The sequence below is a fragment of the Hermetia illucens genome, chromosome 3, assembly GCF_905115235.1.
Source record: "Hermetia illucens chromosome 3, iHerIll2.2.curated.20191125, whole genome shotgun sequence".
NCBI classification, from domain to species: domain Eukaryota; kingdom Metazoa; phylum Arthropoda; class Insecta; order Diptera; family Stratiomyidae; genus Hermetia; species Hermetia illucens.
In genome coordinates this window covers 133,910,017-133,926,912 of record NC_051851.1, presented here as the reverse complement: position 1 = coordinate 133,926,912, position 16,896 = coordinate 133,910,017, and the positions used below count along the sequence as shown (strand labels likewise).

The 16,896-nt window shown below is 39.6% G+C and overlaps 1 protein-coding gene across 2 annotated transcripts in view; it reads right to left on the bottom strand.

The window, feature by feature from the left end:
• The window catches only part of LOC119653049 (choline/ethanolamine kinase), a 54,105-nt gene that overhangs the window by 33,596 nt on the left and 3,613 nt on the right, over nt 1-16,896 (bottom strand). The window contains exon 1 of one of the 2 annotated variants that reach the window (XM_038057518.1): nt 11,852-12,252. The exons of the other annotated variant lie outside the window; for it this stretch is intronic. Coding sequence (XP_037913446.1) covers nt 11,852-11,872 — 21 coding nt within the window. The 5' untranslated portion in view covers nt 11,873-12,252. Of the gene's footprint in view, nt 1-11,851; nt 12,253-16,896 lie in introns of those variants that run through there. 2 annotated transcript variants of the gene reach the window in all.

Below are 16,896 nucleotides of genomic sequence, written 5' to 3'. Positions count from 1 at the left end.
CATTGCATGATCCCTGTCATCGCAAAGTGTGCCAATTTTTACATTTCAATTGCACTCGAGCAACTTGACCAAAAATGGAATGATCGCCTCATGCAACATGGTCTCAGATTGAATCTGAATGAAACTGAATTTTTGACGACCGATCTCCATGAAATAGGTTCAATCACTGTCACCGGTAATCACCTACCCTAAACTATCTAGGGTCAATGCTATCAGCCAATGGAGAACTGCGTTATGAAATTGCTTCACTCATTAACGCAACAGATGAAGTGGCGTTCCACAACTGATCGACGTATCAACCAACGTCTCAAATCTAAAATTTACCGCAATATCGTCCGTCCTATCGCTTTTCATGATTCTCAGTGTTGGCCGACTAAAACGACAATAAATGGCGTCTTGCGGTAATGGAAACGAAGATGTTGCGTTTTACTTGTGGCGTAACACGTTTTGATCACATCCAAAATGAGGATATCCGCGGTCGATGTGGGATTGCACCGATCGTGGAAAAACTGCGAGAAAGGCGGTAATTCGTGCTAACGATAATTCACTTGCCAAGATTGGTCTAAACATCGAAGTCGATGGTATGCGACCGAAAGGCCGGCCGAACCGGTGGCTTGATACGCTAGAGAGGGATTTAAAAGCCTCGAGATTGCATCCAGATCAGGCATTTGATAGAACCAAATGACGAAACTGACGGGACAAAGGCTAAAGGAAAAGAAGAAGCCATTTCCGAGTAAATTGGCAGCGGAAATATAGGAAGTCGTGCGCCTCATGTATACAGGAAATATGATTATTTTGTGTCGTCTTCAAGACGACAGGGGAGGGGGGAGGGAGTGAGGATAATTTGCCTTTTTCTTTAAACATAGTCATGCGAGATATCAAACAAAACAAACAATTTTTAATATGAACTGAAAAATAAAAGTCTGTAACTACCGAAGTACATTTAGCCGTCGTAGGTAGCGACCGCTGCATATATTGTTCTCGGAAATCGTTATCACTCGCTAAGAAAAAGAATCAAATGTTGAAAATCATGCCTGATTATGCCTATTAGTTATTTACGTTCTTCCTATATTTGTGAAATTACAATTTTGTTCAGATATTGAAAATTGCATACTGTGCATTGAAAAAATAATAACAAAAATAATGCCGGAACATATGAATATTTAGATTTTAGCTTTGCAGCATGCCCTAAAAATTTGTCAAAAGGTGATGCTTGTTAAGATGAAGAAATAAAGTAATTTCAAATATTACCCGGAATTTGCCACAGTATCAATACAAGTTGTACGATGGGTGATTCAATAATTGATATGTGCTCTATGAATTGAGACTTAACAATATGATCAAAGTCTTCCCTGCTTGTCGTAAAAGATGATTGTAAATATCAAAACATCACTGCTACCGAAACAACACCTCGGATAGGGATTGACTTATGATATGACGCTATGACCTTTGGCTATCGAAAACGGGTTATGAATGGTTTCTGGAATGTGCGACCGCTCCTTGATAACGGTATCGAGGCTCCCCAGAATTCTCGTTTTCTCCAACTTTAGCGAGAACATATATATAAGTTGGAGATTCTGGACCCAAGCGAAGTAAAGTGGTAGGATTCTGCAGAGGTCTGTGTGCCAAGGTGGACTTTGACAACACTTGCTCGAATGTGTGATGGCGTAGCACGGTTGCCTGCCATAAGGTCAGTTGGATTTCAACAGACCGACACCATATAAGCAATCAGCTTGATCACTTCGCGGTCAGCAGTATATTTAAGAGTTTCCTTCTGGAATTGTGCAGCAAAAGAAGTGCTGATTTTGGCCTCGTAAGGGATCCACCATCTGAAGGCCAAAAAATTCTCTTTTCTCGGATGCTAGGTCGTTGGTGCCGCCCCGATTGGGCGTCATAAAATCTAGTAGACAGTTGAATCGTGGAAGCGGGTCGATGAACGGAAGGGATTGAAGACTCTACCCACTCTACTCTAGACCGGTGTGAGAAATGACGGGCGTGACGTGCTGGAACTCCGATGCCGTGCGAAATTCCCAGAAGTTCAAACTAGTGTGCGTAGTGATACAAGGGAATTCGTTATTGCGCTGGACAGGGAAGCTGAAGATGCCATAGAATGAAATGATCTTAGAAGTATATACCGCATCACGGTCGACTCCTAATCCATGCTGACGAGCAGCTGAAGAAGTGGAAAGAACACTTACCATGGTTTTAACCGTATCACATCCGGTAAGGTTCCTCCTCTTGTGGACGAAATGGCTAGTCATCGTAACATCCGGATGCGAATCTTCTTTCAAGCAGAAAAGAAATCCTTTAAACAGAAAAAAAACATTTCGACCATTGATGCACGCACTGGGCTCAAGGAACACTTCAAAGACTTGATAGACAGAGAGAAGACTTGTTTCCGCTCTGAACCACATCAACACCTTACATCTTGGAATAATTCGCAGAGTTTAAATCTTCGCTGCACCTGCTTTTCATCAATTTCGAGAAAGATTTCCACAGGGAATGTATCTGGCATGCTCTACGTAGGAAGGACAGTCCCGATAAACTAATAGTTACTATCAGAGCGACATGGCACATACTGGCACGAGCTGCATCGGGGTAATATCTCAAAGAAATTTGAGCTCCCAAGCGAAGTCTGCCAGGATTGCAGGCAAGTAGAGTTGGACTGAAGATAAACTCCAACAAAATTAATGTGCTCAGTCTTACGTGCCATCGCACACTATCTATCTACATTAATGGGCAAAGCATTGAAGACGCAAACAATTTGTATATCTAGGGAACACCGAAATAGATGTCATTCGATGTATTAAGAGCACTAGATCCGCTTTCGCTGCTTTGTCTAAAATCTGTAAATGCCATTATCTCAACATCAAGTTGAGACTGTTTTGTTCTAGGGGGGAGTACAGTTGGAGTCACTAACACTCAAAAGCTTCTAATCTTTGTGAACACCTGTGTGCGATGTATCATCGTAGTATGCTTCTGATATTATTTCAAACAAAGAACTTGGTCGGCACACTGCCACGGCATGATGATGTTGTCGGAAGGTGGAAGTGACAGTGAAAGGACACAAATTAAGAAGAGTGACAATTGCATTGCTAGCTAAGCTATGCAATGGAACCCATTCACCTAAGATGGTAGAGGCTGGATCATCCCTAGAACACTTGGCACAGAACAGTAGAGGAGATTTGTGGGCATCTCGGGAAGTCGTGGGGGACGTTGACGCGCATTTCAGCAAACCGTGAACAATGGAACGTAGGTGTGGTTCATAGCAACCATGTATAAAAGTACAAAGAAAATTATAAATTTAATTTAGTTTTCTACATGCAGGTAATATGTGTGCTATGAACTAAAGCCGGTTTTTCTTTCCTGGAGAATTGGAAAATTATGACAGTTTTTAATTGATGTTGCGTGAGGGATCAAAGCGCTCAAAGGAGCCTAGCCTAGCTAGCACAGAGGCGTGAAAGAACGTGTCAACCGAGCACTTTGATGGAGCTTCAGTCTTTGTAGGTGGACCTTCACGGTCAATTTCGCCAACTTTTTAGGTTTCTGGGATAGGTCTTCCATCTAGGTCGTTCTGGGCACATACGATGATCGTCTGATCCTCCTATTTCCCCAAGGTTCATTACAATAGGTATGTTTTTTTGACGGCTTTTTTTTAACATCTTCACAACTAAAATCCCATTGAACCGATCGGGCTGAAACTTCTACATTTTATTCTACACATTATTTATATTTTCATTAATTATTTTTATTTTTATTTTGGATTTTCAATGAAAAATATGATTTTTGAAGATTTGACTTTGGAGCTCCGCCTTTTCAATGTTTAGTAAGATGAATTGTGGGAAAAAAGACTAAATTTTGTTTTCTAAATGCCGAATAAAGAGTTTTTTATTGCTCATATATCGGTATTTCGAGGACCAGTTGTCTTCTTCCTCAGTTAGAGTTTTAATCTTAGGAAGTATCTGTCCAGATACCGCTATATGAGCAATAAGAAACTTTTTATTCGGCATTAAGAAAAGAATATTTAGCCATTTTCCCCACTATAAAATAAGACGAAAAAACGACATCAGATAAAACAAATGGAATTATAATCGTGGTTTGGACGATAGATACAGAAAACGTTTAAATTTGTGGTTCCAAATAACTACAGATTGAGAAATGCTTCGCGCCAACAATCCACCTTTTTATAGAGGAAACTATCAAATTCGTTAATTGAGTCAGTATCATAATTCAAGACCCCAAAAAAAATATATTAAAAAGATGAAAAGATTGATTGATTGATTGCTAAAAATATTCTAAAAAATGTGAAAATATCGAATTTCATATAGGAAAACTCCTTTAACAAATCCTATATTTGGCCTTTAAGCAAAGCAATGATAATTAAAATTAAAAATTCGAATTTTCCTTGTGTTTTACTAAGCATTTATGCCTTTATCGAATATGCTAGGATTCGAGTGAGAAAATTGAATCCTTGGATTTATATTTAATACGTATGTGGTGATGCAAAGGAGGAGAACATCTATAATAATTATCAAGGTGTATATGGTGGTGCAAAATGTCACGTAACGTATCGATGTTATATCCGAAGTATTCACAGTTTTCAGCCTTAGAAACAAAATATTTCCTCCATACAACAATCATTTATTTAAAGCTGCCAATTGTTTGTAAATAACTTTGCATTAATTTGAATAAAGACGCCATCAGCAAACAGAGCACGTTACGTTCCGGGAAACATTTCGACGTAAGGATTGTTTATTCTGGATGTCTATTTGATAAATTCAGAAACCAGCCTTGATCTCATCGATGTTTGTTCATAAAATGAATGCACCCAAAATCATACAAATTTTATATACTCAAAACACAATATTTCTGCAAAATTTCCCAGTTTAGTAATGTAAATATCTACTTATGACCTTATGGCATAATCAGCCATGCATAAAATTAGTTCAACGTATTTTTTGTAAACAAAAACATGTTTACACAGATTATTGAAATTCCTATGACTAACATTTTTCACAGAAAAGTGGCAATATTTTTTACACGTGAACATACCGCCGGAAATTGTACCGTGAATGAATGAATGAAAGCTTGTTGATAACAAGCCAATCAACTAATATTTTGGAAAATAAATTGGCAATAGCAGTTCAGTTATTATCCTCGTTCAAGGCATAGTTAATATCAATAATTAAAGGTCATAAGAGTGGGAGATCTCTCGCATTCTTAGTAAGATAATTACCCTGCATTACGCAAATTGAGATAATTACGAGAAATAATTACTAGCGCTCCCCGTTTTGCATTATTCCCAATATCTAGTTCATACATCGCATAATTTGAAAGAATCTGATATTTCCATCGTGATCATGCTGATAAGTTATGCACCGACCATTGTTATGAAAACTAATAATTTATGGCGATCTACATATGCGGCTGATAACAGACCGATAAGAAAATTATTAAATTCCTTGAGCAGAGAACGTGAAGAAAAAAAATCAGAAAAATAATTGATCAACCTTTGATATGAATCACACGATTCGAGTTAGTTGGAAGTTATTCACCTGCGTGCCGGCATGCTTGCTGTGTAGTAATGATGCAATACTATTATGATTACATTTGTGAATTTTTTATGGTAATTATGAGAGCGTTCTTTATAAAATGTGCGTGAATACTTCTGAATTCTTGGCTTTCATGTGGATTTTCTATTTAAAAATGCACAAATATGAATCATTTAAACGTCATTTGGACGTTCGTATTTTCATATAATATAAAGGGTGATCCAAAACTATGGGACTTCTTTTATTTTTTTGTTTGTTTTGTAATAAAGTCTACAATTACCGACGGTTTTTTGTTAGTCTTACAAATGCCATCTACAGGATATAGTATTTAATCATGTAGAAATTTTCTGAAGAAACCACTTCTTATCGGGGAAGATTATGAAAATAACATATATCATGGATAAATTATCAAATTGATTCGAATTACAAGGTCATGAAAGTCTACCAACTTCCAATCGCCTCTGGGCAAAAAACATTGGCCTTCAAAAAGCTAGATGCATTGAATTTTGCAAATGAGCTACACCCGGCTCTAAAGTCTTTGAATAATAATATAATATAAATAAACGCGAACTGAGAAATTTGATGTACCTAGATAACATCAAGTTGCATAGACGGTACCTTAGCAGTCTGTCACCAATAATAGACATGTTCAGCCGTGATATTGGAAAGGAATTTGGATTAGACAAGTATCGAATTCAAGTCATCCGCAAAGATCATTACGAGCCGCATGCCGGAAGTAGCCTTGGTGACCTCCATATCCAAGCTTTGGCCGAGACAGACTTCTACAAATACCTACGAATTCTGCAAGGAGCCTTTGCTCGAGTTGGTGATCTGGAGGATTCTCTGCTGTCCAAATTCCTGCAATGTGGGAAGCTGGTGCTAAAAACGCATCTCCCGGGGGAAAAACAAAATAAGCGTCACTGACGTACGCATTCTGAATTCAGACTAGTATGTCGAATGCGTCATCAAAACTCTGCGTGAAGCGGATGAACTTGCCTCTTGACATCGGAGGCAAGGGCACGGTTGACTTCGTGGCACAATATCACCGCCAAGGCGATTCGTTACGCGTTTCTCCTTACAGCAAAGGGCAGGCGAGGCCCTTACATCCAGCATGTTTGTAAGGCAATTTGCAGGCTGACTCCACCTAACTTGAAGTATCGATTTTTCAATCCTGTGAGTGGGGTGAAGTCTGACAAAATGCGGATCGATAAATGGAAGTCGAAGTCAATGCACGGTGAATTGTCGATTTGCATTTATCGAACAGATGGATGTATGCTGGGGAGCTCTTTGCTGAGACGGAAGGATTTATCTGACGGCGTGGTCGCCATCCGAATTTATCAAAAGCTCATAATGAAAGAACGGAGGGAGATACACCAGTGCAGAATGTGGGGTTCGGCGTTAGAGATGTTGGACTACCTCATTTCTGGCTGCACTGTAATGGCAATATACGGACAGCCATGTTGCTGTATGTAAGGTGACCGATCCAACAAAACCTTGCATACAAGCATGTGCTGATCATGACAACACGTCCGGTTTACCGGTATGACCCACACGCCGTACAACAAGCCTGACGTGCTGTTAGTTGACAAGACGGGTCGCTCCGCGTATATTATTCCGAGTGGAAAGTGTGTTTGGCACAACAATTAAATTGGATCAGGGCCTTGAAGTGTGTTAGAGCACTTTATTCAAGACCGTAACGGTACACTACAGGATGACAGTACCCTATAGAAGGTAATGTGGTCAGCATTACGCTCGTCTGGGATTATTATCCTGATTTGACTCAGGTACTCATTCATAGCTGAGTCGACTGGTATTCGAGGTCAAATCACGATACAAATTCCACTGCTACCAGTGCGATTTAAACCGCGTCATTTCGTACGACAGCCTTGTGCTCTAACCACTCAGCTATTCGGACAGTGTGCTTTTACATTTGATTTTTATAAATGTTGGGTGCCATGTAACGCGACAGATTTTCCATAGGATTGAGACGCAAACTATTCACTGACAGCTCCAATATTGGCATTTTGCATTCTTTGAACCGCAAAATTGACATTTTGGAGTCATATAAGAAGGCGTTGTCGTTCAGATAAATGTAGTTTTCACCCATTTGAAAGGGATAGGAGCACCTTCCAGCATTTTGGGAGCAATGAAGCAGTGAGTTGCTGGAAATGGTACCCAAACCATAACACTTTTTCCTAAAAAATCGTTTTTCGACGTAGAAACATTTTTTTTTGTTATTTCATGGCAATAACAGAGGACAGTGCCAGAATCGTCTAAATATTTTTTTTTCATCTAAGAGAACAGTTTTTTTCCACTCGATTGTCCATCTTATCTACTTTTTGCCAAATTACAGTCTTGGACTTAATTTTTTTTTCTATTTTACGTAGATTGGTAATTTCATTGATTTTAACCGATGTGCAATCTGTTAGGTTGTCACAGGAACTTTCAATTTTTGTTGTATTTGAGTTGCATTCAAATTATTGTGATTAGATTCATATCTAATGACATTTATTTAGAATCTAAATAAAAAACAGTTGATTTCTTTCTAAAATAGGGTAGGTTATTTATCTGCATATACGTATTTCGGGCACAAGTTGTGCCCTTCCTCAGTGTTGAATCAACTAAGATATTTTGTTCTATTCTGGTCCTTAAATAGTAAAATTTAAAGTAGTGATTTTTTGATTGCTAATGTTGCCCGGTGCCATCCTTGTCACCTCTCTCAGAAGCTTCGATTGCATTTTGCCCGTGTCGTAGTTCAACCTATTCCCTTCTGATTCCCTGAGGATCGCCAAGTTCTTTTGCACGTACAACTTCCTACTATTTTCTTCCTTGATGACCGCTGCGTTGTCGCATGTGATACTATGTCTCTCCTCAATGATGTGCCGAGCTATCACGGGTTCCAACGTTGTGTTCTTCTTATTCTTTTTTCCTGGCTATTTCTGCTTCTCTCTCGTGCTTTCCCCAGCCTACCGAAACCAGTCTTTTCGTTCGTTCTATGTAGCACTTCTCACAATCTGGGCATGTCACTTTATATATCCCGCTGGATTTGTGTTTTAATTTGCGGTTCTTGGGAGATCCTAGAATGCTTTTGAGCTGATGAATCCTACTCGATGGTACCATGTTGATGTTTAACCCTTCCATCGTTTTTATAAGTTTCGACGAAGCAGAGTGGGTGATTCCAATTCTTCCTTTCCCTTCGAAGTTATTAACGAAGTATGTCAGTGCCCTTATTTCTTGTCGTTTCGTCTTTTTCCACATGAATTTTTCAATAATCGACGGGCCCCTTCACTACGGTGTCGATGATATACACCTTTTCTTCCTAAATCTTTCAGCACAGAGGGGCATGATGTGCAATCGGTGGATCATTCATTGCATGGAAAGGGGTCATTTTATCTTAAACGGAGTGGTTCGAATTTCCCGGAATTGTTCGCTGCTTGTGTCTAGGCTTTCTATAGATATCAAAAGAAATCCTCCTTTCCTCAGTGATGATCCTTAAACCAAGAAATGAAAGTTCTCCCTTGTGAATTTTAGATTCTGACGTACCTTATTCAGGAGTTCCAGCATCTTCTCCATTTTGTCTTCATGGGAAATGGTGGAAATGTCATCTAGATACCTTGGTCAGATCTTTGGGAGCAGGCCTTTGGATTGTAGGTCATCCAGTACCGGGTTGGGTATCCGAAGTTGTTATGTAGTTCCTACTCGTTTAATTGAATCCGGCAAAGGGTGAGGAAAGATCTAGACCTATTCATTATGAAGTCCAGAAATATTACTCTTCTATTCGGATTAACCTTCTTGACCGACGGCCTTATCAAATGGTTTAGTTTTTTTCCCTAAGGTTACTCTTTTCCGTGCCTTTTCGCATTGGAACCCTCTCTGGATCTTGTCCACAGAGTCGATCATATCTCTCCGTTGTGGATTTTAGATCTCTTAGGGAGGATCGTCTCAGCCAAAATACTTGGCACTCAGTGTTAGTATTAGGTAAATTAGGTAAAATCTGGTATTTAAGAAATTAGATTTTTGTCTGCCATTTGTAGTCTGACTGGCAAAGAGGCATTATCTGCCTCATACATAATATGGGAGATATCACGCAATGCAGCAATTATGCTGAGTACCATCTATAAGATATTTTCCGCTATCTTGCTAGGCCGGGTATCCCCATACGCTCAGAACATCATTGACCCATACCAAAGAGGCTTCACTCCAGGCAAATCAGCAACAGGTCAGATTTCTTCTCTACGGCAAGTGATGGAAAAACTGTTAGAATATGGACTTCAGTTGCACCATCTTTTCACTTTAAAGCCGCCAGGGTAAAACTGTACATGGCCATGAGAGAATTCGGTATCCCAACGAAATTGATAAGACTGACTAGGTTAACCTTGGGCAATGTGCGAGGTTAGTTAAAAGCAGCAGGATCAGTTTCACGAACATTCGACATCAACAACGGTCTACGACAAGGGGATGCCTCTTTAACCTGGCCCTGGAGAAAGTGATCCGTGATGCTGAGGTAAATACAAGGGGTACGATCCTCTTTAAGTCCACCCAACTACTGGCCTATGCTGACCATATCGACATCATAGGAAGAACGACTCGAGATGTACAAACTGCCTTTATACAGATCGAGCAGGCGACGCGAGATCTTGAGCTGCACATTAATGAAGGCAAGACAAAATATATGGTGGCAACGCCAGCACCAAAAACCAACAACACCAAACCGCACTGGTCAAACGGGAAGAATAAAGATAGGAGACTACAACTTTGAGATCGTTGATAATTTCTCCTATCTGGGGTCGAAAATCACAACCGATAACAGCTACGACGATGAAATCCGCGCACGGTTGTTGTCAGCCAACAGAGTCTATTTCAGCTTACAAAAACTGTTTCGTTCGAAACGTCTCACCATAGGGTCAAAGCGCTTGCTGTACAAGACTATGATCTTGTCAGTCCTCATGTATTCCTCGGAGATTTGGGTTCTTAGCAAGAAGAATTGCAAACTCTTGGCTGCGTTCGAGAGAAGAATGCTCCGAAGAATTTTTGGCCCCCTACATGAGGATGGACGATTTCGTAGCCTACATAACGACGAAATCTATGAACGATACCATGACCGTCAAGTTGTGGATAAAATCCGGCTCAATAGGTTACGGTGGGCGGGTCACTTAATCCGTATGGATGAGGATGATCCAGCCCGGAAAGTCTATAAGTGCAATATCTATGGTAGAAAAAGAAGACGAGGCAGACCCGGCCTGAGATTGAGCGATGGCGTAGGTCAGGACGCCAGACAGTTTTTAAGGATATTGAATTGGTGGACCTCGGCACAAAACGGGATGTCTGGAGTTCCAGAGAGAGGCAGACCTAGACCGGATACCGGTTGTTGCGCTGTTGATGATGATGATGATGATTTGTGGTCTAGCCTAAAATTGATAGACAAGGGGTAGCTTCCTCCAAACTACAATTTTTAGTTTTCTATGTAGATATATATTTCGGGAGCAACTTACCCCCTTCATCAGTACAAAGCTACTAGTTAGCCGAGATCTGACGAGATTATGATTGATAATCTTTTTTTTTTAAAAAATCATTTTCAATTTTAAAAAAGCTACTGCCACCGCGATATGAAATGTGCGAATAACTTTTTGTGAGCAGAATTGGAAGGTACGGATTATTGTGATATGTGGTTTCAACGGCTGATAGCACTTCACAAGGTACTATCCTGAAGCAATGATATTAATTGGTCGCATTCGTGTGATGGGACTTTTTTCTTAGAGGTTGGGTCAAGGATAAAGTTTATACAAATTAGCCATAAACAATTCCAACCCTGGAATCCAGTACTCGCCGAGTCATTAATAAAATCTCAAGAGCAATACTTCGTAAAATCTTGGTGAACACCGGAGGCGAGTTTTTTACAAAAAAAAAGTCATCTTCAACTCAAATTTTATAGATAAAGAATAGTATTTTGGATTTCTTTCGCTTTGTCAAAAAAAATAAATCGGGCAGCGATTTATAGAACACCCTTTACATGCCTACGTATTGTTGTATAATTCTGATAATATACGTTTCGAATGTATTGATCGTTGAAAGCGTTTATCGCACTTATGACGCTTCGAACGGGTTCTGCAGAAATTAGTTTTAAGCGGATTTTCAGAGTAATCGATAGGCACGTGGAATGCCAGCCTTCCTTATCATACATTTTCCGAGCAATATCAGCTGTGAAAAATTTATTTGATTTCTTTTAAGCTTGGAAACAGCTTGTATTTTTGGTTTCCGCTTACTGCCACTGGCATCAGACTTAAATTTACATAACTTACCGGTAGTGATATAGGAGACATCTTCGATCAATTCCTTCTACTTCCAACAGCCAATTAACATATGTATGTAAATTTTCAATTTTCCGATAGTGCGTAACACCTTTACACTAAAATAGAATCGTACGATTCCACGTTAAAATATCGGACTTTAATATCAACAAATAAAATTTTCCGATTTTACTGTTGTGTTATTGTTCAATGATTTCTTTAGCAAATATTATGTATATATATGTATGTTTGTATGCACGTATCACAATCCTCACTAATATGCAATGCACAAATAACAAAAGCTGATTTGTAAAAGAACCAACTGTTTTAACCAAGTATTCGAATACAACTGACGATAGTAATGCACGCGAAGCATATGAGTTCCCGACCAGTGTGCTATGAGCAAGCTCCCATACTATTGTATGAACAAGAATAGCATTCACCAAGTGTGCGACATCGATATCTGCTGGCGAAACCAGTAATTGTAATCAAAACGTTCGCAGTCTTCAGAATGGAAATGAAAAATGCCGATATAGTATTCAAGTACGTAAGATACTGATAAGGTGCTCGACAGTGCTGATTTTCTAGATTAGAATTCATTTGAGGGTTGCAAATATGATACATAACATAGTAACAACTTGTATGTTAATGAGTCTGCCAAAGTGGGACGTTATCTCCCAGTTGAGTCAGAACAATGCATATATTTTATACTCGCATGTATTGTTCAGTCGGTAGACTGTATAATCCCCGTAGAAATGAGGTAGGGATGTCATGACCAGGTCAACCAAATTCAAAACCGGTACTTAAGGCTGGGTCGATATACACATTCCAAGCCGGTCTTATCCTTTTCATGACCCAGACCGGGACAACTTATACATGCATATATGCTTAGCGATTTTTTGCATGCCGCATCCTTGGAAATTCGCGTTCGTGACGAGGGTAATTTGCACTTGTACTTCGTCTTTGTACAAGAGTACATCCAATTCTTTCATCGATTCACGAAATCATGCAGCCGGGGGTAAATAATGTGGCGAATAAATAAGCAATCCGTGAAATAAAAGCAAAACATGGTTCATGATTTATGTATGTATATTCGTTTACTTCTCATTGTTTAGTACTTCCCCTTTGATGATAGAGTTGGCGTTTGTGCCTGTCAGAGATACCAGTGATACAATATATAGCGAAGTGTTTACGTAAAAATATCGTGGACTAACAACAAAAGGACTGAAAAACATTCATTTGTAGTTATATATAATTTATCGATTATTCAGTATTCCAGTCTTTAAATTTATCTATTTATAAACTTAGAAATGGACAACAATGGATTGAGTTGGGCGTCCTAGGAAGACGGTGTTCTGCCAGATTGTGTGTGGGATCTACTACTACCAGCTCCATCCCGACTTTCCAATTGCTGCTTTCTTCGCAGACACTATAAAATTTTACTTTAGGCCGGGGGGGAGTACCCACATAAAAGGGATGTGTACTTTTTTTTTCATCAAATATAAACATGTGGGGTATCAAATTAAAGGTCGATTGGTACTTTTCGAAGCCGGTCCTAGTTTTGTTGGAAAGGGGGGAGGGGGAATTGTGGAGGGTGAAAATGATCATTCTCTTTAACCCATTCTCAGGAACTACCCATCCGAAAAATCTGAAAAAAATCAGGGGGCTGCCACTATATGGTTCATAGGCTCCAAAATACCCTCCATATCGATACCTGTTCAAATAAAGTTAATAATAGTACAATACTATAATTTTTTGAGCAATGTAGGCTACAGCATAGAGCACGATCCCGCCAAATTTGGTGAAAGTCGCACTATTACTAACAAAATTATACTAGGTAAAAGCTGACGCTTATCTGCAAATTCAAGATTATGAATGTCAATATCACTTCAAAGTGGATATTTTCACATAATATACGCATATATTACGTGCTACATACTAATGGGACAAATGCACACTCAAATCTCTTTATAAAAGAAATACACAAAACCTTTCATACCTAAAACGTCTAGATTCCGATTTCCCGACTTGTTTCACCATTACCTGGAACAAATTATGAAGTACTGTGCCCACATTCACGACTTTTTCAAAATTGTTAAACCGTTGTTGCTTTTTGTTGTACAACTCCTTCGTTGCACATTTTTCATTTCTTGTAAGAATAGTGCACCTCAATCTCTAAAAGGTCCATAGGGATCACTCCGGCGATGACGCATATGCGATATTGTCTATGATACACAATGGACGATTTCAGCGGAAAATCATGCGTCTTTCGACGACCTCATTTTCCCCAATCTGTGTGTTGACAGTATTATTTTTACTGCTACTAGTAACAAGGGTCGTCTTATATTTTAAGCAGATCAATTCATTGACCCTGATTTGGTATCAATCGTTTCACTTACGTATAGTTTACTTCTTTGGTCGGTCTTGTGACCCAAGACGATCAGAAGATCATTTAAACACCTACCGCCGTTTTTTTTCTGGAGTTCGAAAGTCGAGCACTCAACAGATATTACATTTCCTGCGGAACTGCATTGTACGAGTGATGGAGCGAAAATCACTCGTCTACAATAAAAGTTTTCCTAAAAGGTGATTTTCATCATTCGCTCTTTGCCGCAAATTTTTCCAAGAGATAGTTTTCGATTAGGCGAGCTATGTAATTAGGCACATCTGATTCAGCCCAACTCCTATTGATTCAATTCAGAACAAAAGTATTTTTGGCATCCAGCGCCACCAACTCACTTGACGAAGATCATCCGCAATCCGTACGCTGAACTCGATATTGTCTCAATGGCTCGATTAACTTATTGTATATCACCATCTCCAGGGTCAGCCTGTTTATTTCTATGTCCGGAAACCCAGAGGAGAAAGACATTAAGCAAACTGCCTAGACTAGCATTTGCTCACCCGCTTGGAGGATATTATCATCGACTCGACTCTTTGATGGCCGCTTAACTGTCAGACTGGGAATCGACAAGCCTCTAGTATCGGTAGTATCTCCGCCTAGAATACAGTGGGATATTCTGAAAAATTGCACGGCCCAGATAAAGTTGTAGGAATCTTAGAAAGACCCCGCTGCAATTTCACGATTCGTTTTTGTTCCACCGAAGAAAAATAAGGTGTCGTAACCTTGCAGCAAGCCAGTGCTCCACTCCACCCTCATTGGGAATCCTACAGCAAAATTTTTCTTGAAGCTTAGCTTTCACATAGCATAGTTTGTTGGAAGTTCCCAAAATCGCTTTAGTAACAGACCCAGAGCCTTAGGACTGCGCTTTTCAGCACCCTGATTCTTGAAGTCTGTCAACATTGTACGGTATCGGAGATCGAGTGGAAAACGTTGTAAAGGTACGTTGCAAGCGTCTAGTTGGCAGCCTAGTAGTGTTCATACATGCAGTTTTTCCTAATTCTTTTAAGCTTGATTCCACTGTATTCCCCATCCAACTAAGGCCAGCACACAATAGAACTATAGGCTGTCTACATTCAAGAATCATTTTTGAGCAGAGCTTCCATTTTTTCACGAAGATATTTTATCAATCTATGCTTGATTTCTTGACTGGCAGAAGATGATATGCCAGACCGCTTGTAGGGATATCGAATGTATGGCGCCATTTGTTGTTAAGGCTAGCATAAACAGGGTACCGTTTATACAAATACAAATGTTTGTATTCTTGCTCCAGCTCCTGCTGATCGTCTTTTGACTGAATCTTCCAAATGGAGGCAAAAAGATCTCAATGTCTCAATTTCTTGGTTTTACCAGTAGTTTGGTTTCCTGTTGAAGAGTAAAAGTCGTCTAGGTTCATGTAGCTGTCCCGATTACGCGTTGAGATAATTTTCCGATCTTATCCATCGTAGATCCTTTCCTTCTATCACCATCAGAAATGTATTCTCCTCCTAAGTCTCGGCGGATCAGCCAAACACTATGTCGTTGGCAATTCCTTTGCTTCCAATGTCGAAGAATATAACCTGTTAACCGCTATGGATGTAATTTTTGCTTACACACTACCTTACCCACTTCTTCCGAAGGAGCTAACTATTAGTCACTTTTTCCAAAGGCGTTGTATGAATTCGAAGTATCTAAACCTGCCATTGAAGATACCTAGTCCCTGGAGCTTACATCTTTACTTTGCCAATAGTAATCAGTTTAAACGCTGGATCTGATGGCAAGTATTTTTCTCTCCATACATATTGTTAGTGCCCTTTATGACCTTTACTTCTAAACCATTAAGGACTAAACTGCTCATCATGTATAGCGCGGATTTTTTTCCGCGAGGTAAATTCATCTCCTTATCATTTACGCGTTCTTACTTCAGCTTGTATACTTAATACCATAGGTCTAGGAAGGAATATGTCTATGTCACTGAACTTATTTACTTCAACATCAAATGTTCTGTGTTCGGTAGATATTGCATACACTATCACCCAAGTCCGCCAAGTCGGGATTCTGGTTATGTTTATTCAGTGTTCATCAAGGAAACACCCTTTCATCACTCTTCTTTTTTCTTATTATGGACATTATGTCCTGCACACTGCTTTATGCAAATGATGTTTTCCTAGCGTCTCATAGAAGAATTGAACTGAATTCAACTGAGTTTTCGACGACTAATCATAATGAAACAGGGACTGTCACCGTCAGTGACCAGAGCTGAGCGATTTAAATATCTTGAATCAACGCTATCAGCCAAATGTGAACTGCATTAGCGCAACCTGGATGAAAAAGGCACTCCACAACTGGCGTTCTTTGTGATTAAAGTATCCACGAATGTCTCAAATCCAAAATTTACTCGTGTCGCCGCCCTGTTGCCGTGATCACATCCGAAATGAGAATATACGCGATCAATATGAGCAGGATCGTAAAAAAATTTGCAAGAGAGGCGTCTTCGATGATATGGTCACGCAATTCGCGTTAATAGGAATTCACTTGCCAAGACGGGAAACGACCAAAAGGCCAACCGAAACAGTGGGGGCTAGATACGCTGGATGGGGATTTGAAAGTCTCACGATTGCATTCACAACAGGCTTTTGACAGAGCAAAATGGCGCAACCGATCACGACGAGTCGAA